The following is a 23,201-nucleotide window of genomic DNA, read 5'->3' as shown; positions in this document are numbered from 1 at the left end:
TTTCCAACCTTATTGATTCTATGAACACACACACACACCACCAGTTTATGCAGTGAGGGTGAGAAAGCAAGAGGAAAGGCAGTCTACCGACCTTTCGACAGGGAGCAGCAAAAATAAGAAAATCCATTTTTTAGTGTATCTTTTTTTTTTTTTTTTTTTTTTTTAAATCTAAATGTGAGTTATTCCAGAAAAACAGGGCTCTGAGGTGGATCATGCTGCAGATTAGCAAACATCTGCCCTATAACCAGGACAGAGACCACAGTTTGATGTAGTCATTAAAAACAAACAAACAAAAAAACACATTAATACCTATCATGCTTTTCAAGAGAAGCAGTAAGAAACTGGAAAGAAAGAAATAATTCTCTTTTCCTTCCAAATGCAAATGTTCATTTAAAAAAAAAAAGTAAATATACACCTTGCAGTGGAAAACAATCTGGATTTAACAAACACTTGGTATTATTTAAGCAGCAAGATCTCAATAATACATACCATACTTTACTATTATAGATTGCTTGGGACAAGGAGGACAGTTGAGCTTTATCCCACATAATTAATTAAGATGTATTTGGAGTATCACAAGCATCAAATAGGACATCAAATAGGACTGGGTTTTCAGACACTAAGACACACAATTTAAACATTAGTGGTTTTTTTTCATTCGTTCAAATAATTTTCGTTATTATGAAAACATGTCCATTGCTATTACTTCTGGACATAAAAACATTCTTTAAATAATAAAACTAGCAGTATTATTAGCATCAGGCACTAGTCGTCACACATCCTTCTACTATTCATCTTAAAATTTTCTTGAGACTTCAGAAAGCATTTGGCCATGTAATAGTTAAAAAAAAAAAAAAAAAAAAAGCAGGTTTTGGAAGGACACAGAAGATTGTGTGATAAAGGAAGGAAAGTTCCACTGTGGAAAATCAGCCTAAGTTAGACTACAACATCTTCCAAAATTCAGCTTGAGTATACTCAATAGCTTCAACTGTGACAGAAGTGAAGCACATATTTCCATGGGGGAAGGAGAAGAAAAGTGAGGTAGATAGAGGTAGGATTTGGGAAGATAGTAGTCTAATCCTTCAAACACAGGAACACACACACCCCTCCATCATTAAGGGAGAAAATGTAAAAGAAACAACAACAAATTCTCACAATTCATCTTTTCACATGTACATGAGGTGTGAGGGGGGAAAAAAAACATCACTGCACTATGCAGTCTATTTAAACTAATAATTCAATGAAGTTCCTTACATTATTTTTCGTTTCCTGACTTGAAATCTCCCTCTTCCTTTTCAAAATCTTGCTATTACTTCCTGTGCATAAAACTATGTGCTCTAGAATAACAAGCAGAGGGATGGAAAGCAATGATCTTTCTCCTGTAATCTCAGCGGGATGACCTATTTACCAAACACCCTTGAGAAAAAATACTAACTTCACTTGCCCCTAAAACAGAGACAAAAATATTGCCAGAGAGGCTGCACACAACAGCAAGATTAGATTTAACCTTTGAATGTAGCTTGCTATTGCTACAAAGAAGGTTAGAACTCCAGAAAGCTACATATCTGCACTCCCACTGCCTGCACTCAGTGATAGGAACTGGACTCTGATTTGGAAGGCAAAGGAAGGAAGAGAACTTGAGACGGTATTTTTCTTCTCCTAATTTGTTAGAGAAGTGTCAAAACCAAGTAGTCTGTGTTCAGAAATAACTCCGCTGATAACTAACTCACAGAGGGGATAGTCTAGACTGCTGCAAATATTAAGGCATGTATGATATCATCATCTTTTTTTCTCCTCCTCTTTAAAGTTAACATTGTAGGAACCACTCTGAGGTGAATCCAAATTCTTCAGATCCATATTTAGTATCTACTTAGGGGCTGGGGATAGGGAGAAGAGGATGGCTGGGCTTTTAAAAAGTAATCTATTATTTTTATTAAACCTGCGGTGTTCCATATACTTACATTAACTTCAGGAAGAAAAGGTTATGTTTAAAGTGCTAGCTTACGCATCTGTTAAGACCACAATTAATTATCTTACTTGATGATTTCTTGAAACAGAGACTGTAGACTTAACAAATAAGCTCTGGAGGAAACATGCAGTACTCCTTGGCTTGCGTACCTGTGTCACTTCCAGATCCAGTTGATAACGCTGGCATGATTTAGTCTGCAGAGTATCACACAGGAACGTCAGACTAGTGCTCTGCGGCCAGAAGGCAGAAGTTAATTTCGGTTTAACTGCTTGCAGCCAAGTTGTCTACAAAGATTTATGCAATCTCCCCGTTTCTCCTAGAAAGAACGGAAACAGAATTTTACAATTAAGAACTTTGTTAAACTGTAAATTACTGCAGCTAAGCAAACCCAATCATTATCACAAAATAAGCTTTTGATTTAAGTCTCTCAAAAACAACAAAGCTCTTTGCATTTATATAGAACTGTTAAATTTTTTTCCCCAGGTGAAACACGTTTTGTTTTCTTCAGTCTAGTCTATAATCCCATCCCGCTGTAAAAATAACTTCACACATTTCTCTCATGTAAATTATACTCTAACTCTAGCATGTCAGGTATTTGGGAAATAAAGTGTTCTTTAAATAAAAACGGTGAATAATTTAAGTCACTCTAATTTTGTTACTACTTTTCACAGAAAAAAAAAATTGCTTACATGTTAATTTATTCCATGCTTCTACTCAAACCCCTTTCAATCCATTTCAGTACATTTAAGATCTAACATATGATTTTTATTTGTAATCTGGAAATATAAACTAAATTTTAACTGAAATTATAAAAATCAGGACTGCAGCTAGCACTTATCTAGGGTAAACGGCAACTGGATTTATGGAGCCATTCTCATCGTTCTCACGCAAACTATATATAGATTTTTTTCCTGTAATTCATTACTATGAAGTCACTTTTTTTTTTTTTAAGATACAGTTTTTAATTATTGCACAGGCCTACAGACATTAGATTTGGGTCTTTTGTTTTAACCAGTTCTTGAGGAAAATTCAGGGAAAACGTAACAAAAGTATGAACCGATTTCAAATGTAAGTGAAGATATTTAAATTCGGGTATGTTAAAATATAAAACTGAAAGAAACTCAAACTCTTTTCACAAGACTGGAAATGTTTACTAGTAGCAGGGCATGTGTTTGCAGGGAGAAGGAATGGAGGGGGGGAAGTAGAGGCTTACAGAAAATAAAGTATTTTCTCCAGATTTCAGAAAACAAAAAGTGTCCTTGAAGAAAGAAAGCAGCACAGTTCTGCTTTAGCGTAAGAATTTAAACAAAAAAGCGAGCATTTTGCTGCTGCTGTTGCTGATTTGGTTTTTGTTGGTTTTGTTTGTTTGTTTTGTTTAAACACATTCATATTAATCAGAATGACTTTTGAAGTCATCTTGGCTCTAAAAGTGAGTATTTTGGACACATTTGCACTTGGCAACAGTCTCATGGAAGAGTAATATACAGGTGCTATAAACACTGTACGCTGTTCAAAAGTTTCTTTCTCCAAAAAAAAAAAAAAAAAAAAAGAAATCCACACATTGCTAAAAACTATTGCAACATATTAAGGGCCATCCTTAAGATTATGTTTACTCCTTTTTAAATCAATTATTAGATAAAAGCTAGTTGTTTACTTGTCCCTCTGTCTAAGCCTATAGTTTAAATAGTCTGGCAACATCATGATTTTTTTGTGTGTGTGTTTTGTTTATTTGTTTTTTCTTCCCCCCTAAACATTTTACCTGAAGAAAGATTTTGCATGTCAGCTTTCAAACCCCAGTGATTCTGGATATTTTTTAAAGAAGGTAAGCACAACAAAAGTTACAGTGATAGGTAACTTCTTCTTCTATTAAACAGAAAGAATAAAACTCAAAACATATCTATCATAATTGTTTTAGGGATGGTTTCAGTTGTGGGTTGGGGTTTGTTTGTCTGTTTGTTTTTGTAGTTATAGAAGGTATTGTTAAAGAAAAAAGCTTTCACCAAAAAAGCATCACTTTCCCCCCAAAATCAATATTCATTAAAGCAATACAACACCTATTAGCTTAAGCTAAATTTAAAACAGAGATAAGGGAGCACTTCAAAGTGAAAGATAAACTTATGATGACAAAGTTGTAAAACATCTATATGCAGAGCTAGCCAGGGTGCCGTTTAAAAGGGAAAAAAAATCTCGACATCATAGCCAAGGACACACTGTGCAAATTAAGAGCAAACATACTCACTTTACACTAATTCTGTTTGTTTTCTTTTTATTGTACCACATACAAGTACCATAAAGGAGGACTCCTGTTGCAGGCTCCCTTACAGTCCCCAGAGTGAGCACACGACTACAGCCGTAGGACGTGTGGAAGCACTTTAGGTTTTCATGTGTGTTAGAAACTGGTTAAAACAAAATGATTTCCTGCTAATGGGCCATCTTTAATTTATACGCAGCTCTGTCTACTAAAATAAATCCACCAAAACATGCACAGCATTCTCATTAATGCGGATTAATTAGAAACTCAGATGCCTCAAAAAAAAATCATTGTGAAATGTGGAAAGTCTTGATGATCTACATACATGTCATGTATTCAGAACTCAGTCGTGCTCTTTATTTTTCTTTATTTCACGGTAAATCATTTGATATTAAAAAAAATCAAGTTCCTTATTATTTAAGAAACTTATATATGGCATAAAGTTATTCCCCCCAGATCCTAAATATATATTAATGAAAAATAAATGACCTGATGAAATCCTTACCAGTAAAATGCTTAATATTTTGCTGGAATGGAAGAGGGATTTTTTTTTTCTAACTTGCAAATTAAGCTACATTTTTGCAGTGATGATGTTATTTTCTTTGGCTCGCTTTATGTAAAATGCTTTGGAAGTTTTTGCCGGAGCCCAGCCATAGGCACTGCTGACTGCTGTATGGAATCGATTTGCCGCAACACAGAAATACCAGCTGTTACAGTATGTCCTGAGAGGGATTACCGAATATTCTTAAATTGAAGTTCAATCCATCTTTCCATAAAAATTAGAACCCAAAGCCAGGAACGTAACAGCAGTATCAAGTGCACCTGAAGGCATTTACAATACCCAACAGGACCGTTACGACCAGCCTTTAAAAAGGGCTTATTTTTTGAAATTTCATTATTCCAGTTGTACCTTGCTTCTATAGATCACACTGTATCAGATTCTTCTGGCAGCCACCATGTGGAAACAGTGAAAAATATGCGAAGCCCGGCGATACGCGGCTGACTTTCCACCAGGCCCCGGGCCGCCTCCCCGGCCGCCGCGGCGCTCCTGACCCCTAGCGGCCCGGCCCGGCCCGCCTCACGCGGCTCGGGGTCGGGGCTCCTGGGGCCGGGTTTCTGAGGGATTTGAGGCTGAGGGAGCCAAGGGGCTTCTGAAAACGCTAGGAAATGTGTGATGGGTTTGCACTGTGTGGGTATTTACCTCAGCGGCGAAGGGCGGTGCTGTCTCTAGGGCTGTCCGGTGGAGCTGCAGACACTAAAGCTGCGTTTCCCTGCCTTTACATAGCTGGCGTACGCTGTGCGAGCACACGAACCACGCCAGACACGCTTCACCCGCCAAGTTCATTACGGTAACGCAACGTGTCGTGGTGCCAAATGCCCCGGCTATAAATAGCCAGGAGGGCGGCAGAAACCTCCTGGGAACACCTTGCAGAAGGCAAAATCCTACAGCCGCAGCCCTCCAAGGGACCGTTCTTCTGCCTGGCACACAAATAAGGGGCCCCTTACCCACAGACACAGGGGAAGGGGATAAATCCTGCTCCCCACCACCCGTGTCATAACTACGGACAGCGGTAGGAAGGTCAAACCCGAGGGCAGGAGACAAAATCTGAGCGCTAAGGTTCACTATGCCTTGTGCATAACCCTAGCTTTAGTGGCTCCTTTCTAGCATCATCTGTTGTTTTTGAATGCGAGCGACTCCATTAGTCACACGTACACCTAATTTTCATCAAGTTAGCTTTTTCTGCTCCGAAAACCCATTCAAATTTATCTTTATAGCAAGCATCGTGCATCTGGAGACGGCATGCATCAAGACTTGGTTCCACATTCGGCTCCCCGTCCAAGCCTCAATGAACTTAATATTTCTTTCTGAAAGGTTATTTTATAAGTTAATATTTTTGGCACTTTAATGAATATAAACAAATTTCCTTCACATTTAAAAGGCAGGCTGATGATTTCAGTTGATTTAAAACAGTTAGAAATATAAAAAGTATGAACCTAATAATGTTATGAATCAAGGAAAAAACATAAAAAAACAGGTTGTTCGATACAAGAAACACACTTAACATGTTCTTCTAAAGGATGCTACAGTTATGAAGACTATAACCTGGATTTCCAGAACTAAAACAGCATGCCTGCAAATGGTATTTGAACTACCAGATAGAGATTTCATGTGGAGACAGGAAATTTGACAGCCATTCGGTCTTGTATTCATTGTGGGGCCTCCAGTAATTGAATGACTAGAGACATGTATACAAGTCTCCAAAACCTAGGCAGCACAGGAAATTGCCAAAGGAGGTCTTCTAGACTGGGGGAAGTAAATCTGCGTTGGTAGACAAAATGTGAACAGAAAATGGTGGTCTGCTCTTCTGGAAGATGTAATGAGACCTATTGAATCCTTAATCCTTGCTGAGGAAGCTTCCACCCACTCCATCACAGGGTCTCCGACAGACTACTGGAATCCATTTGTGGCTTTCGACTGCCCTGCAAAACTGGTCAGCTGCCCTTATAGGCAGTTTGTGCACGCTGCCAACAGGAACCCCCACACACACAAAAAAACAACTGGAAATACTGCATAGCATATGAGCACTACGTAATTTCAACCATGTCCCAAATTGAAGAGGACAATAGCTGCCTTGACTGACATCCTCCTGGTCTTGCCATTGTATCACTCTTCAACCATCAGAAGAATTTAAGACTTTTGCACGATATTTTAGAGTATCTTAATCAGCGGTTTCCATTTTGTTTAACTTATGCAAATCTTCAGCTTACACCATAAGGATTTTAGATACAACCACAGTCTGAGAACAAAAGCCAAGAATTTAGTCCCAATTAGTGCTTGGTGGCTACTTCTGAATGTGGTCAGATTTCATTACAATGAACACCAGAATGAAGCAAGGCTTATTCCTGATGTTGGTGTCTATGTCTTTAAGAAGAAGAGAATAAAATCGTAAAGGATGAGCTCACACTAGATCCTTCACTCAATGGGTCATTAGCAGAAGAAAACTCCAATCACTGTCTCATCACCCACTCATGAAAACTTGCCAGATATTCATACACTGTGAACTTTTCTGTTGTTTGACTGAATTTGTTCAAAGGCTCAGAAGACAGGAAGGAGAGGGAGATGAGAAAGTAGAGCCTAAGATTTGCTTCCTTCAGAACCTGAGCAACAAATATATTCCTCCTCCTGAAGAGCTTAATGCTGAGTTGCAGGAATCTCACTTACCTATACACTCCAATACCAACACTGAAATTGATGTCACCATTTTCTTCCTCCAGACTCATTTTCCCCCATATTGTCTCTTTGCCAAGACTGGAACCATAACATAAGACCTGTTTATCTAGACACCACCTTTATCTGAGCCCTCTCTAAATACAACTGTGAAACTACATTATTTTAATAACAAATTACTCTAACATAGAATAAAAATACAAATAAAATATAGATCAGTGTAAAAAATAGAGTAAAGCATTGGGCCACTGAGCAATGTTTCTGCAGAAGTCCAAATGACTCTGAATCCTATCACACATCTGAATTAAAATGATAAAAATCTTCCTGGAAGGGACCCTGTCCACATACTGCTAACGGCATGCCAAAAGGTAAAAGCATAAGAACGAACTGTTTTACCCTCTAAGTAATACAAGGTTGACCAAATGAGTGATAAATACTTGTCTATGCACATCCTTATGTGTAAACTAAACACAATTGGGAAGGACACTTGATTCAGTCTACTGGTTCCTATCGCTCCCAGCATCTCTAAATTCAACTGAAATTCCCTGATTTCAGAGAAGGAAGAGAAGTCAAATCAGCTGTATCACAGAACAAACACTGGAAACTGTTTCAGTGGAGCTTAACCAGCCTGCCTTGACACTATTCTGAAGAGGGCACTTCATTGTAAAATGTAACGCTGTCTTCATGTTGACTCATTTTCTGACCTATGTGGCAAATGGTATTTTAAATTATATAAATGCACTTGCTTTTTCTAGGGCATTTACAGAAATTTTTATCAAAAAGTATGGCTTCCAATCAGTCAAATATGTTATCTTCTATGTATATTTGTCCACTGTCTCCATAGCTGATGTTTATGGATCTCCTGAATGTATATAATCCAGATTCTCTTCTGTGATTAATAAATAACCAGCGCTCATAAAATAAATAAATAAATTAATAATAATAATAAAATGCTACTATCTACAAAAAAAAAGAAAAAAAGGATTTATTACCTATATTAATTACCAGATTAAAAAAAAAAGTTTCAAAAACTTAATCTCTTAATCTCATGATCTTGATTAAAACTTTTCCAGAGATCTTCAGTCAAAGTAACATTTGAAGGTAGTCCAATCTTGCTTCTAAGACGCCAAGTTTATTTTTTTATATATTGTACAGAAGTTGTTTTAGATTATTGCTGTCTTAAAACATAGTCATGTTACTTGTGAAATACACTCAAAAAGCTGCAATAGGTAAAATTGCAACAGTGGCAAACCCATTTGCAATCTGCACCTCCCGTCTTTAACACAAAAAACAACCCACATGAGCTCTGTTCAGCCTCAGATTTTAAACGTCAGTGTTGGAACTGAGCACATTCCTTCAAATGCTTGAAAACATTCCTTTAAATACATACACTAAAGCTAACAGTTTAATTTAAAACAGCATCAGTGTAGTTGATGTCAGATACCCTTAGACAGATCCAATTTTCTGCAAATAAAATGTACCAACTGACAGAATAATATTAGTTTAATAAACTAGTTTAATAAAGCTATTCACTAAAATGTGACCTAAACTATGTCTCAGATCAAAGGCTGCTCTTTTGGTTTGAGTTACTGGTTTGGGTACACTCTTAACACTTTTCCCCTAGCTGCAAACCATTCCTTTTCCTGGAAAATACCTGTCAGCGGGTACCACAGTCTCTCCATTAATTACATGCACAAAAAGTTTTGTTCTGGCAGGGTTTCTTGACAGACTTTTTGAAAAATTTAAGTAAGCTGAAGTAAATGACAAACCCTACTGGCCCCCCAAATGCTGAAATGATGACAACTGTAACTATTGCTATAGAAGAGAAAGCTCAGCAAAACCTCCAGCAATGAGTTATCTGATAACCTCAGCCCTCCCTAACGATTATATATGCATTGTAGCAAAGGGCTCTACAATTCCTATTTTAGAAATATAATCCATATTTTAGTATTATATATATGATTCTGTATTTTTGGGTGGTCCCGTGTGGAGCCAGGAGTTGGACTCAATGATCCTTGTGGGTCCCTGCCAACTCAGGATATTCTGTGATTATTATAAGGCAGTTTGATCCCACATCTACAAAAGCTCATGGAAAATCTCCAAGTGATAGAAACAAAAACAGTGTTAAGGCCATGCTTAATAAAATAATAAATAGTTCATTTATTTATTTACAAAGTATTTGCAAAGTTTGTGTGTCAAGTTTAGCAAAGTATTTGTGTCAGCAATATACTGAACCTCACAGTCCTGTGGCTCAAAAAAATTGTGCACCTATTCTGAGGTTTATCAAACAGCCGCGTCCAAAAAATCATCCTCAAAAATATAGAAATATACAAATATGATTATTTCAAAGTCAAAAACATCCCCCAAAATATTAGCATGTTATTTTTCTAAACTCAAAAACGCTTACACCTCTAGAGCCAGATGTGTTGAGGGGGTATTTTACAGTGCTTCCATATTTTGTTTGTTTTTACAGGAGACAGGCTGTGTCCGCTTCATCTTTTCTAGATTACCTCACCTTCCAAACATTTATCCTTTGTTCAGCACAACTTTCCATAATCCATTTCTGTCGATATGTGATTTATTTATTTTTATTTTTTTGATGGAACAGAAGGTTTGGAGATGGAGAACAGGAATGAAAAAGTAAACAATATGTATTTTTTTCTCTGAGAGCAAAAGCAGAATCCACTTTCTCAACATATTTTTATCCCCATAAAAATCACTACAATAATTTCCAACAGAATCAATTTCAGGCTTTTTTAGTATTAAGTTTTAAAATTGAATATGAGCAATCTGAAAAGTATATACTTTTAGCTCAATTGTGGAAAATTTTGATTTATTAAGTGATAATTTACTAGTTGCATCTTGAGCATAAGTAACAAAAAACTTCCTCGCATGTACAGGTGCACAGTAAAAGGAAAGTATTGCTAGGCAGAGGAAGTATGTGCATTTAATTTCCAGAACTCTACAAGCTTTGTGAGCCAAACTGCACGTGGGGTGCTTGAGCTTGTAAAAGAAAACAAAGCTGAAGCTCAATGGCTAAGCAGTGACACCTCCCAGGGCCCTCCCCTGCCTCTTCCTTCTCAGCAAGCTCTGGGAGCACCACTCCACCTAGTCCAGCGTGTGATTTGTCACCCAGGACACATTTCCTTAGTTTTCATTGCCTTCATTTTCCCCCTTTTCTTCTTTCCAGGATGGCAGGCCCCCCCTTGCTGCCCCAATTCTACTTGCTCCAGGCCTCTATCCGTCTTACTCTCTCCTTGGGTGGCACTGCTATGTACTCACTATTCTTGTCGTGAATTCATGGTCTCCCGCTAGCAAAGCTTCCTTTTACCCCCTTTTCACCAATATCCCTGCATCCTGACACGACACAGTTTGTTTTTACTTCCCCTACAGATTTTGCTTTCTCCCGTCTCCATTTCCACTCATCCCACCGCTGCCTCAGCCCTCACCACTCTATTTTTCACACTGTTGCATTCCAGTCCTAGATACGCGTTCCAAACCTATTCTTCATTAGCAAGCACTTAGTTTATTACCCTCCAAACCTCAAATTTATGACAATGTGCAAGTGGTAGCAGATGGGGAGATTCTTCTGCCTGCAGCTCCGTACCATCTCCAGGCTCCGAGCAGGACTTTCCAATGTTCTGACTCAAATATTTATCAATGCTCTGTAACATCTGGAACATTCCCCCACAAGTTTGGAAACAACCATGTCATTTCCAACGTTACACATTATAATACAAAGAGACACAGTTAGAGCTTTACTGCAACGCTTGAAGCTTGACACAGTCCATGAGTACAGACACTCTGCACACCTCAGTTACGTAGGAACTTAATTGGCCAAAATAGAGTAGACTTAATCGTAAGATTGCCAACTGTCTTGCCAACCTGTATGGCCTAAATTACAGTCCCACTGCAACTGAAGTGCTAGCTGCTGAGATTCAAGTCTTATTGTCAAGTTTGAAAGCCAGTTCATTTGCATCTGAGATGGTGATGGATGAAGAAGAGTCAGATTCAAGGCAAGGGGTAAACTGTAAGTCAAGCTCACACTTCAGTGAAGACAAACTCTCAGATTTCACTTCATTTGGCCAAAAACATCATATTCAATCTTTACGAAGAAAATTATTTAAAATGATAAAAGCTCAATAAACACAAATGGTAACAGTACTTAACTTGGCAGTGTTACCTACATGAAGAATTTTCTGTTTTTCTTGTTCAACTCACAGCTTAATACATTACTTTATACCTTAATGTATACCAGGAAAACACAGGATATGCAAAGAGTCCAAGTTAATGTTGCTGTTGGAAACTTAATGTTTGCATTTCCTGGATTTTGCAATTTCAACGAGGTGAACAATACTGCATTGATTCTATTTTGGCATTTGCTACAGATACCAAAGTGTTTTTCCTTATTTTGTCTGAACCTGTATAAATCAGAGAGTTGGGCAGTTTGATAATGAGCTTTTGACATTTTTTGTTATTCATAGAGGCCTATCCATCTTACATATCTTCCAGTTTATTAGACAATCATGAAGGTGCTGATGCTGTACAGATGGGTAAGCTTACCTGCTCCAGCAAGTGTAGCTAAATGAAAGTGTAGAAACATCTTAAAAAGTTGATGTTTTTAAAATTAAAATATTGTGAGTACAGAAGTTTTGATGAAGCAAAGGAAAATATTCTACAGTAAAAATATTTCGTTGAGATGGTGTCACTGTAGATTCCCTAATAGCACTCAAAACAGGAAAGTGCAGTTAACGTATACTTACTTATAAGAGAGTAAAAAAGAGGCAGTTCAATCTTCCCTCTAAATTCAAAAGCTAAAGTAACTCAAAACTCTGAAAACTAGAGGGATGGCGGTTAGCTGAATTCAGCTGAAGTGCAGCTACTTGTACAAAAATTACAGTTACTACAAAGTAACTGGCCTCTCAGTACATACTGATGGTGTTCCTTGCATTAGTACCCCTGAGATGGTAAGATAAAGAGCTGAGCAGTGGCTAGTGTTGATCTGGCACTCTCTTCTGCTTTGACAGATGATTTAAAGACATTATGTTAACAGAGATCAGTTGAATATAAATAGATATATTTAAAATCATTCTGCATTCTCAGAATTAGGAAAATGTATCAAATTGTAGAGGTTCTTGGGATCACTTTAAAAGGAAGGAGTCTAAGAAGCTGCTGTTTACCTGGTTCCTGCTTCATCCTTTCCATTCACTCTGCGCAAAGAACTCCTACAAAATTCCTGTTGAAAACCAATGCTGCCCACCACCGTGCCCACCAGTCCCTTACGCAGGAATACCTACTGCATGAGATTGTCACAGCAAGCATTCCTGACCAGCAGCTCTTACCACAGCATGAAAATAGATTCCAAGTCACTGGGATGTCCTTCTTCTTAGAGCTGATCCTACTGCCACCTGAGTAGTTGTTCTGTCTTGTGCCCATCAGTGTGGCTGGCTTCTGTGGCGTATATCAGGAGGCAAATATTCAGAGCTGTGCTATAAAACTAACTTCAGTACTGCCCAACCAAAAGACTATGAAACATGCAGACTAAGACAGACTTATGGAAAGTTATGCATGAAATCTTACAGTGCTGCCCTGCAGACAGTAGAGATGAAAGCTGCATAGATCATCATTGAAGTGCCTTAAGATTACTAGGTATTGATGTCTCAGTAAGATCATAAAAGTGAATACAAACCAAAGCCTACAGAGTATTGTACTGGGAAAAGCATCAATGACTGTTTCAGCAAGACCAGAGGTGCTACAGTTCCCTTGGACTGCAGCGACCTGTGAGACCTGCAAAACCCAGCGACCCAATTTAGGGATGGGGACAAAGAATTGGATGGGGAAAGATCAGACAGGCAGCATTCAGAAATCTCTATTCCTAAACAATTCACAGAGGCAATGAGATGGATGATACCTTGCCACAAATAGAAAGAAGATAAAGGCTATGACACTTGTGAATCCCAGGCTTATAAGGAGGATACAGGAAGAAAGAACAGAATTAACTGACTTACTAATACCCAAAGTGGACACACTCTGGCATCTTAGTCAGTGCTGGTAATTCAGATTGACTAATACCTATTAAAATGGCACCGCAACACACTCAGGCAGTACCAAGGAAAGGAATATAACAGCAGGCATTTATTGCTGGTTCAAGCAACCCTTCAGCATGAGAGCATGCCTGGGTAACCAGGCATCTATTTCTTGGAAATTTCCTCTGTCCTTACCCACTTTCTCAACACATGGGGCGTTGCTGCACTCCTCCCTCCTGCTGTGCAGATTTGCTTCCTCTTGCAGGGCAGATGGCCTCACCAGCAAAATCGCTGGAGATAATCCTGTTTATGCAGAACAAAACATGATCCACTTCTTGGCACGCAGGCAGTCCCCAATACAGGGATAAGACTGCTGCTCCCCTTGTACAGAAATCCGTGCTGATACAGCACTGTCCGTGTTGTTTTTTGTTTGTTTTGTTGTTTTTTTGTTTGTTTGTTTGTTTGTTTAAGGCAACAGGTCTCTCCCCAATGCCAATCTTCCAGTCAGCTTCCTGCCCTCAGGAATGATGCTGCATGAAAGACAGATGCTGCTCTTCTAAACTTAAATATCAACAGACCTAGAATGGTGTCTGAGGATTTGCAAAATTCAAGAGGCTATTATGAGAGGAGAATGCTTGAAAAACCAGAAACAGGCAGAAAGCCTCCTCTCACCCACTGCTCCCTGGATGGACAGGAGGAGAGGGATGGGGTCACAACATGTCTAACTGTAAAGAGCTTTAAACAAGCTTAAGAGACTGCTTAAGAGACTTAAGAGACTCTGCTTTTCTAAACCTAAGGTAATTTTTAGGGCTTTGTACCAAGTCCCAACCAAGAGCTTAAATTACTGTTAACAGCTGTAAAAAGCTCAGGTGGGACTTAAATAAAGAGATGATACTGGAGCTGCAGCTCACACCTACATTAAGCACTGCTGTCATGACCATAACAGCAATGTGACATCAACGGTGAGGAAATCTGCCATCTGTGATGGTACAGAGCAAGACTAAATAATATTTGCCTTTTCAAAAGTTGCTGTTTGCTATGGAGAGTTCCAGAAAACAAATTAGAAATGAACTACAATATGTAACAACTATCAGCTTATATTAGACCAAAAAAGTATGGTCTGCACCAAGAGTAAATATTCTTAATTCCTCTTGAGCTGCTGCCTCTCTACATGGTTATACTTATTTGCAAAAAGATTGTTTTTGCAAATAAGTATTCAAAATGAGAGAGGATGTTCTCATCAACTTTCAAGTTGGAGCATTCCAAAGCCAGAAGAGGGAGCTCCTGCACTTTACAAATAAATCAGCATGGATTTCATCTTGTCTTTAGCAAGAAAGCATTTCCTATCTCATGTCACACATTTGCATCTGGTCACTTAAAGAGCAAATAAACAGCACAAATCCAATATGAAACTAACGCATATGCATGACTGATAAAGATCAAAAATGGTTACAATAGATTTATTCCCCTGCTCCTTGTAAAATTGATCATTTTCATATCACGTACACAGCACTGCAAAGCTGAAACTGCACTGCCTGCTAACAGTTCAATCAGTAGAAGGCACCCGACCTACACACAATGACACATGATAGGTATGAAAACCCATGGAATTTTCTAACAGTGGTGTTTTTCTTATCTTTCTTTTAAAGTTGAATAAATTGAACATGAGCCGTGTCTACCCTTATAAAAATAAGGAACTGGATTTTGCTAATTTTAAGAAAGTTGGGAACAGAAGAAATGCCGCTTAAATATTTGCGACTGTTTTAAGAAGGTAGTGTTTTCCGAAATGGCTCAAAACCAGAACAGTTATCAATAAACCATTTCATTTCCTGCTTTTCTAATGAAGCAAATGAAAAGTTTTTCAAAGATTTTGTGGTCTGGTTCCTTATTATAATGGCAATATTTATCCAAAATGAGCTCAGACCACAAAAAAGTCAGAGGGGACAAAACACAACTTTTCACAGCCTGTTTCATCAGAATACATTTCTTAGACTGTGGTATCACTGTGATCTATCTGGTAGTTACATTTCCTAGATTGAGGGAAAATTCATGGAATCTAATGGATTGGGTATTTGAAAGATCTTCCTACAGTGAATGTCTGAGTCATTTCTCTTCAAATGACACACACAAAGTGAATTCTTCGGTTGCAACTGAGCATACCTTACTTGTGGAGATAACCTGTGTTCAGTGACAATAAACTCATCCATGTGAAATTCTTAATAAAGAAACAGGAACATGCAAGAACTACTGAGCCTGTCCTTTTTTTAATCTGTAAGTCTGGTAAAGAACATCCAAGAAATTTGTTCCCATTGAAAAAAAATGTGAAAACTTATCTCTAGAAGACCTACACCAGTTTCAAGAGGAAAGGTTTTAAGATGTAAGATGCAATTTGTTGCGAATATAGGAAACCTTCATACTTCAATCTTCACTGGACTGAGTTCCAGGTAAGCACTCCGGAATCCCACTTCATGTCCTTTTCTGCTGTTTTGATTCAGATCCTCAGCCTTCTGCGTTCTCACTGCCAATGAATTGACTTTGAAATGTTTCTTTTTCCCATGAGAAAAGTGGCAACGTAATGGATTTCTTCCCAAAGCAAATTTCTTCTTCTCTTTACTGAAGTCTGTATTAGCATTTCCCGCACAACTCTCAGCTTAATCAGAAATCTAAAACTTAGCATCATCATATTCCAGCAACCAATTAGCCATCTGGTCTGTCTTAATACTCTTGAATGAATGATTTGTGCTTAAAAGCAGAACTGATATGCGCTGGGATCTAGTCATCAACGACAAAGCTAGCCTAACTGTAACAGTCTGTTCAATGAAATCTGGAAATTTGGCCAGAAAGAAAGAAAAGCCATGCTTAGAATCAACCCTTGTATCTGCTCTGACCTTTAAGAGCAGGAGTGCTGAAGGAGAAGAGGAAGAAAAACAGGGCAAAATGAGCAGTAATATTTGCTGCCAAATTTCACCTCGCTGTCAGCTTTTGCAGCCTAGCAATATAATTATGTAGTCTAAATTTCATACAGTTCCATAATTACTTGTCTCACTCATCGGTAGGCTTCAGATACATGGAAAATATTACAGAGTATACGCTATTTTTCATGGTATAGTATTTGCCAAAATATCACTGTCACAGCTCATTTCAGGTATGGTAGCGTGATTAAAACACACCAAGAAGGTTTTGACACGTAACTTAATTTCCAAAAATATTTTAATTTTTACTTATAACACCATAAACTAGTTTAAACAAACACTTGGGCCTGGGAGTTAATTCACTGTAAGTTATTAAGTGGATACCAGCAGGTATTTCCTCACTATCTGGCCCAGCAGCTGGAAGCAAACCAAGATACCACCTTCAGCTGAAAGCAACAGAGCTGCCATCAGCAAGGCAGGGGCAAGGAAACCCAACCACAAAAGCCCACCAAGCACTCTGGAAGAGTTTTTCAGTGCACTCTAAATTCTCACATCCAACAGCCCAATGGAAAAAATCGACCAAACACACAGAATACCATCCCAATACGTGTCTGGTAGTCTTCGCTGTTAAGCAGATGGCATAACAGGTTTGCTTAGAGCTGGTCAAATAAAACTTTGCTAAGACACCTGCAATATCCAGCAGTCGCATCGCATGGCAGCCCCCAGCTGGGAAAATAATGAGGCAGAGAGGGAAAGGAAGCCAATTCTGTTTTCCCACTGCTTCTAGTGGTCCCAGGTTGGAAGGAAAGAAACCCATAATTTCTCAGGCTGTAGATATAATCCCAGCTTACTAAAGTAGTAACTTTTTTAACGTGCCATGTCACACTGTTTAAGTAGAGAGTGTACACAAAACTGGAGAGATAAATGTTAATAAATACAGGGGGGAAAAAAAAAAAAAAAAAAAACAGATTCATCACACAAAATATACAGGTAAGCACATGTAAATAATCAAACAGTGCATTTTGAAGATCAGAGCGTGCTGCTGTGTTGAACATATATCATACATGTTGACACAAAAGAGGATGAGCGAGAGTTGTTGTTAATCTCGTTCTCCTCTTCTAGCTGCACACAAAATCCCTTCAGGCCCTCACGAACTACAAACATACCAAAAAATATCAGGAGTTTTACCAGTGCAAAGGAATCACTGTATTGATAGGTGGTTTTTGGAAACCCGAAAAACAAAAAACAAACAAACCCAAAACCCACCATGCTTCTCGTACTGATGAATAATATGAGAGTAACCACAGTGGACGTGGCCCAGCATCGAGGCTTCCCACAGTCCAAGAGTAACAACAGGCTTTACGGAATAGCTAACACACGGTCCTTCACTGAACACCTCGTGGTAACACTACTGCAATTGAGTACAAAAGGCTAAAAGGCATAAAAGCTATGGCATGTCAAAGGAAGAGAGTAAGACCAAGGTTACTAGCAATGCTGTGTGCTCGCACGGTAATTGTCGTTGTGAAAATGTACAACTACCTGAAAGCTCCTGCTGCACGAGGGGCAACTCGGAAACAGAGAAAAGGATATGGAAAAAGCAAAGCCCCTAGTTGTAAATTTAACTTGGAATAAAGGATTAACACACCAACTAGGCATTCAAGAAGTTTTTCATAACCATGAAAAGCACCCAAAAATGCTGCCCAGCACTGGGTGGAGATGGGTTAAGTCAGAGCTAGCAACCATTCTCCTCCTCCCTTTGCTTTTTGAGACCCAAGGAGTCTGACAAACCAGCCAGCAGCAGCTCAGCTTCATTCCCGAAGTTAAAATGCCAGCAGTGCCCAACCCTACCACCATCCCTCGTCCTCCACAACACCAGAAAGCAGCCATCGCTTCTTGAAAATGGCTGAGCAGGACTTGGGAAGCCCAGTGATAGTCTTCACCAAATGAAGGAAAGCCAGGGCAGTCTATGATGAGTAGCTCCTTCGTTAAGGTACAGCTCAGCAAGTGTGGGATCTATTCCGGTCACATAGTCAAAGAACGGTCCTTAGAGCTAAAAGGTAAGGTCACAAATGCATCACACCGAGATTTGGTAGTGAAGGGTTTTGGATCCCACAAACTGTACCCAACACTTTTGTCCAACACTTCCCAACTTTGATGTCACTTGATGGTAGGCTAAAGGCCTCGAGGCATGGTTAATTCCTCTCGATGCGTATTTATACACATAGACATACCTATAGAGGTATATATACAATGAATTCATATTTCCTATCTATCTTCTTTTGTCTTATCCTCCAACCCCAAATAAACCCACCCTTGCCTGCTGGTTTCAGCCAATCTGCAAAACGAAGTCTTCATGTAAGAAAAGTCCTTGCTGCTGCTGAAAGCCAAAGGAGGAGCTGAAACCATTGAACAAATGAGTATGATCAGTGAATTTGTGATCAAGTTTCCAAGAAAACTTTACTAAGGACACCTGTAATATCCAACAACCTCATCATAACATCCAGCCTGGAAGAGGAGGTTGTTCCTCCTATAAAAACCAAGCAAGCACATATTAAAGTAACGTATGTTCTCTGTTAATACAGCAGTCACCCCACATCCAAGCTCATACTTTGCAGCTACAAGTAATTATTCTTCCTCCCTTCCCACTCCCCCATCTCACTCACTGCACAGGGCAAACCCTGCTCGCTGTGTAGCGCTCTGCACTGTACTATTGGTTTACTGTTTTTATACATTTTCAAAATATTCATGCAAAACGGCACTGTACTTAACCCCCAAGCACAGATTAATCTGTGCTGCCCTTTTTGAGACGCTCTAATATTTAAGCACACCTTAATGAAGACCTGTGTTTGCAAAAAAAAATACAGTTACAAGGAACGTAAACCCCTGCTGAACACAGGGAGGATTTTTGCACGTCTGCTACCAAAGGCTGACACCGGGATCTCAAGCTGAAATATGTTAATTTAGCAGTAACTCTTGAAAAGTTTAATTACCTAGAAACACTAATTAAAGTCTAACTTAAAATCAGACAACACCTCTGTTGCAGAGGCAGTTCCCCATTCCCGTAACCAACTGCCCTAACAACCCCTAACCTTCCCCTGCTCGCAGCCTTCTGCAATAGCTGTAAGCCCCACAGCGTTGACAGTACCCGAAATTGAAGCATGAGCTAGAAGAGCAAATTGTGCCACTCAGGACCCTCAAAACACACAAACACGACTGAATTAAGCTCTAAGTGCCATGTTTAGCACACCTGACTTACCACTTTTAATTACATTCTTTCTGGTCATGAAGCAATACAGTTTCCTACAGTCTTTGTAAGAAAAAAAATGCATGCTTTGGTATGACACATCCGCACCTACGTGGTTCGTGACCCTTTGCAGGAGTCTTGGCCACTGCAGAGATCAGCAGCAGGCGTTGGCCACCATGCAGGCAGCTCAGCAGTGAGGGGGCACCAACTCTATATATGTTATATATACAAACATATATACGTATATATATATCAGAATGGAAATATGGTGCAATTGGAAACATAAAAAGACAAAAAAATTTCTGGCCCGCTCCTAAATAGCGATAGTCCATAGTGATTTCCTGGTATCCAAGGCTCTCCTTGCACTGAAAAGGAGGATCTGTTCAAACTGAAAGAGAAAATACACTATTTTTCCCTATATTTCCAAATGTCTGTGGGATGTTCAGCTCTGCAGTGGGAAAGAGCAGAGAACTCAAATCAGCCCAAGAGCAGGGGCAGGGGGAGAGCTGCATCGAGACTGGTTTACCTGCCATCCAGGCAGTGCCTTACGTTGTAGGACACAATGTTCTCCCTGCTTGAAGAGAACTGCATGTCTTCTCGAAGAGACCAGCTGAGAACAAGTCACGGACAGCCAGCAAAAAGCAAGTCCCATGTCAAGTTACGAAAGGACTGAGAAACAAGACGGGACTTGCTGTCTTACTAATCCGCGGGGAGGCTCTGGGAGGGCGCCAGGTTAGTTAATCCAAACACACAAACAAGTTAATGATGACCTGAGGGAGCAACACTGGATTTACACACCGAAGGAAGCACCGTGTAGGAAAATGTTAAGAAACTGCCTGTATGTCAGAGCTCAATGCTAGCATTTCACAAGCAGCTTAATTTGACCTTCTGACACACACCAAGAAGCCGAACCTCCCATGGAGAATCCCACAGCATCCCTTAGTTATCACAGGCTGGGAATTCACAACAGAAACTTTAAGACTAAAGCACCCAAATTATCAAGTGCTTCTGGAATACCCTATAACACACCCCCTGAGGACCAGGTCAAATTATGACCTGGTCTGAGTTTATACCATCCAACCTAAAATTTTGTCTCTTGAACTTGCTGCATTTTTCATTTCAATTGCTAGATGAGTGAAATTGTTACACAAACTGAAAAAAAAAATCAAGTAAATATAAAAAAGTTCATGCAACAAGATTTCCATATCTAAATACCAGACAGCAGGAATCTGAATTCTCCAAGGAAGAAAAAATACTTGTTGACTCCTGGCTTTAAAGACGCATATAAAAACATTTTGATTCCCACTCAGTTACTGATGTAGTAAAAAAATTCATCAGCCCCTCTGAGAAGACAGAAATTATTCACCTTCTGAAAATGTTTTCAAACTTAAATGACAAAAAAGCATCACTTCTAGTTTCGTAAGTAGAGACACCAGTTTACAACCCAAAGTCGGTCTCAGACGACCTTCAAAAGCATGGGATAAAGAACTCTACAAATCCACTGACAAACGTTTCCTAAGATAGTTGTATCGTATATTGTAGCTTTCCTAAGCTCCCTGTTGAAAATCATTCTCTAAAATCACCGTTAAAAGGACAAATCTCTTGCCACCATGTCCTAGTTATCAGAAAATATCTGGCACGAACAGAATCGCCCTAAGCCTTTTTGCTGCTTCCTTCAACCACATTCACATCCTCCCTTTTTCTTTTTATTTCATTTTGAGGACAGAGTAGTATGCAAGCAGAACTGAATCCTGTATTCATGGCTCATTTGTTATGAATCGAGCATCTTCCCGTGAAGCCACCCCTCCTGCAGAAGCAGGAAGCTTAGGATTATTTTTTTTTTATTTTATTTTTGCAGCTGGATTCAACAACACGGGGAGGAAAGGCTACTGAATAAAAACTGGATTTTCTGTCAACACATTTTTATTTTAGTACAAGCTCAAGTACCCTCAAAAACAAAAATACGTTTGAACAACCACCCTTTAAAATAGATCCCAATATTAATTACTTACAAGGTGTCTCTACTCTCCTTCCTTCCTTACACTGAGCATTAAAACCACCGTCTTCAAGACACAGGAACGTCCCAGTACTTTGGAGACTGAAATTTTGTTTAGTATCCCTAACAGCAGCTGTCCTGATCTTCCATATTTCCTGTAATTCAAGGAACTACCTAACAAGCTTTAACAGCTGGGAGAAGCACAGCAAAACACCACGTTGCTCAGATGTGGAGAGGGTGCATCTTACCCAGTTAGCACACCAAACGTCCCCGCACTTTCTAACCATTTTCATCTCCGCAGCTTTTTGTGCTGTATTTTGTTGTGTAGAGACTCGGCCATCACTAGGGACAAGCTCATTTGTCTCTAATTAGCTGTGATATAATCATACCGTAGAAGTGAAAATTTCTCCTAACAAGCAGTATTTAAAATACTGTGCTAGTGAGTGTAAAATACCTACACTGCCTGTTCAGGCAGCACTCATTAGCCACCACCTAGTCTGAGATGCAGCTAATGAAACAATTACTTGTCCTTCCTCTGAACCTGCCAGTCCAAATTCTCAGCGCTGGGTGTGTACGGCAGGAAGGCTGATCAAAACCTTTTAACCAGCTTGTGTGCTGCTGGGCCACCTCTTCTGTCACTGGGAAAAACTGGAACTCGGAGATAAAAACCACATCTGCTCCGTGTCAGGTGTGAAAGCGCTTGGTTTCGGTCATCCTTATAAGACTCTGATGTGATGATTCTGATGTGAAGTATCTGACTACTAGTTTAGCACAAAATTACAGATATTCAGAACTTGGTTCAGGCTTCTGTCAAACCAGAGTGTTATTTCCAATGCCATCACTACGCTGGTTCTGTTCAGTTGTTTTCTGATCCACCTGGGAATAACATGCACACGAAGTCAGCTCTGTGTTCTCGGTACACAATAAAGATGTTGGTAGTCTGAAAGTTTAGCCCACCAACCCACACCCTTCCACTGCTAGCAAAGGCCTGACACTGCCTGTTTGCTCTTCAGCCAACCTCTTACAAGGAGATAAAAACAGTAATTAAGAAAAACAGCAACCCTTCAATACCTCAACTAAAGGGCACTCCCGATGATTGCGTTCTGCACTACGCGGCCACGACATCAAACACATGCTGAAGACAATGCAGGTTGAAACTACTTCTTGCCCCAGCAACCAGCAGTACAGCACCTGAGCCTGACTCTGGGCAACCACAAATAACACCTCCAGATTTGTAGAGCTCCTCGGTAAGGCCACTCGTAACCTTGATTGTTCACAGCACCTTGTGAAAATTAGTTCTATAACTCATGCCACGTGTAAAGCACTCCTGGCATTTCGTTTGGCACCCCAAGTTGTCAGATATAGTGAATAAATAACCTACTACTAACTTCCTTCCACGATTTATAATTATCCTTCATGTAATCCTTCGAATACCTTTTCCGAACCAAAATTAGTTGGTCCTTTGTTTTTGTTTTTTAATGGAGAAGCCACTTCATATCTCTGATGTGGCCTGCTACCCCTTTTCATTTACACTGGCTAAATACCCCCAGGATACTTAGAACTATGTCAGTCCC

At 39.4% G+C, this 23,201-nt stretch overlaps 1 protein-coding gene across 4 annotated transcripts in view; it reads right to left on the bottom strand.

Annotated features, from left to right (window-relative positions):
- MPP7 (membrane palmitoylated protein 7) overlaps window positions 1-23,201 on the bottom strand; it is a 146,304-nt gene that overhangs the window by 103,796 nt on the left and 19,307 nt on the right. For all 4 annotated transcript variants that reach the window (XM_032181658.1, XM_032181659.1, XM_032181660.1 and 1 more), the window contains exon 3: window positions 2,119-2,285. In XM_032181658.1, coding sequence (XP_032037549.1) covers window positions 2,119-2,155 — 37 coding nt within the window. In that variant the 5' untranslated portion in view covers window positions 2,156-2,285. The remainder of the gene's footprint in view (window positions 1-2,118; window positions 2,286-23,201) is intronic.

This window comes from Aythya fuligula, chromosome 2 (assembly GCF_009819795.1).
Source record: "Aythya fuligula isolate bAytFul2 chromosome 2, bAytFul2.pri, whole genome shotgun sequence".
Classification (NCBI taxonomy): Eukaryota; Metazoa; Chordata; class Aves; order Anseriformes; family Anatidae; genus Aythya; species Aythya fuligula.
Note: the sequence above shows the minus strand (reverse complement) of the source record. Positions and strands in the feature narration are given on the sequence as shown.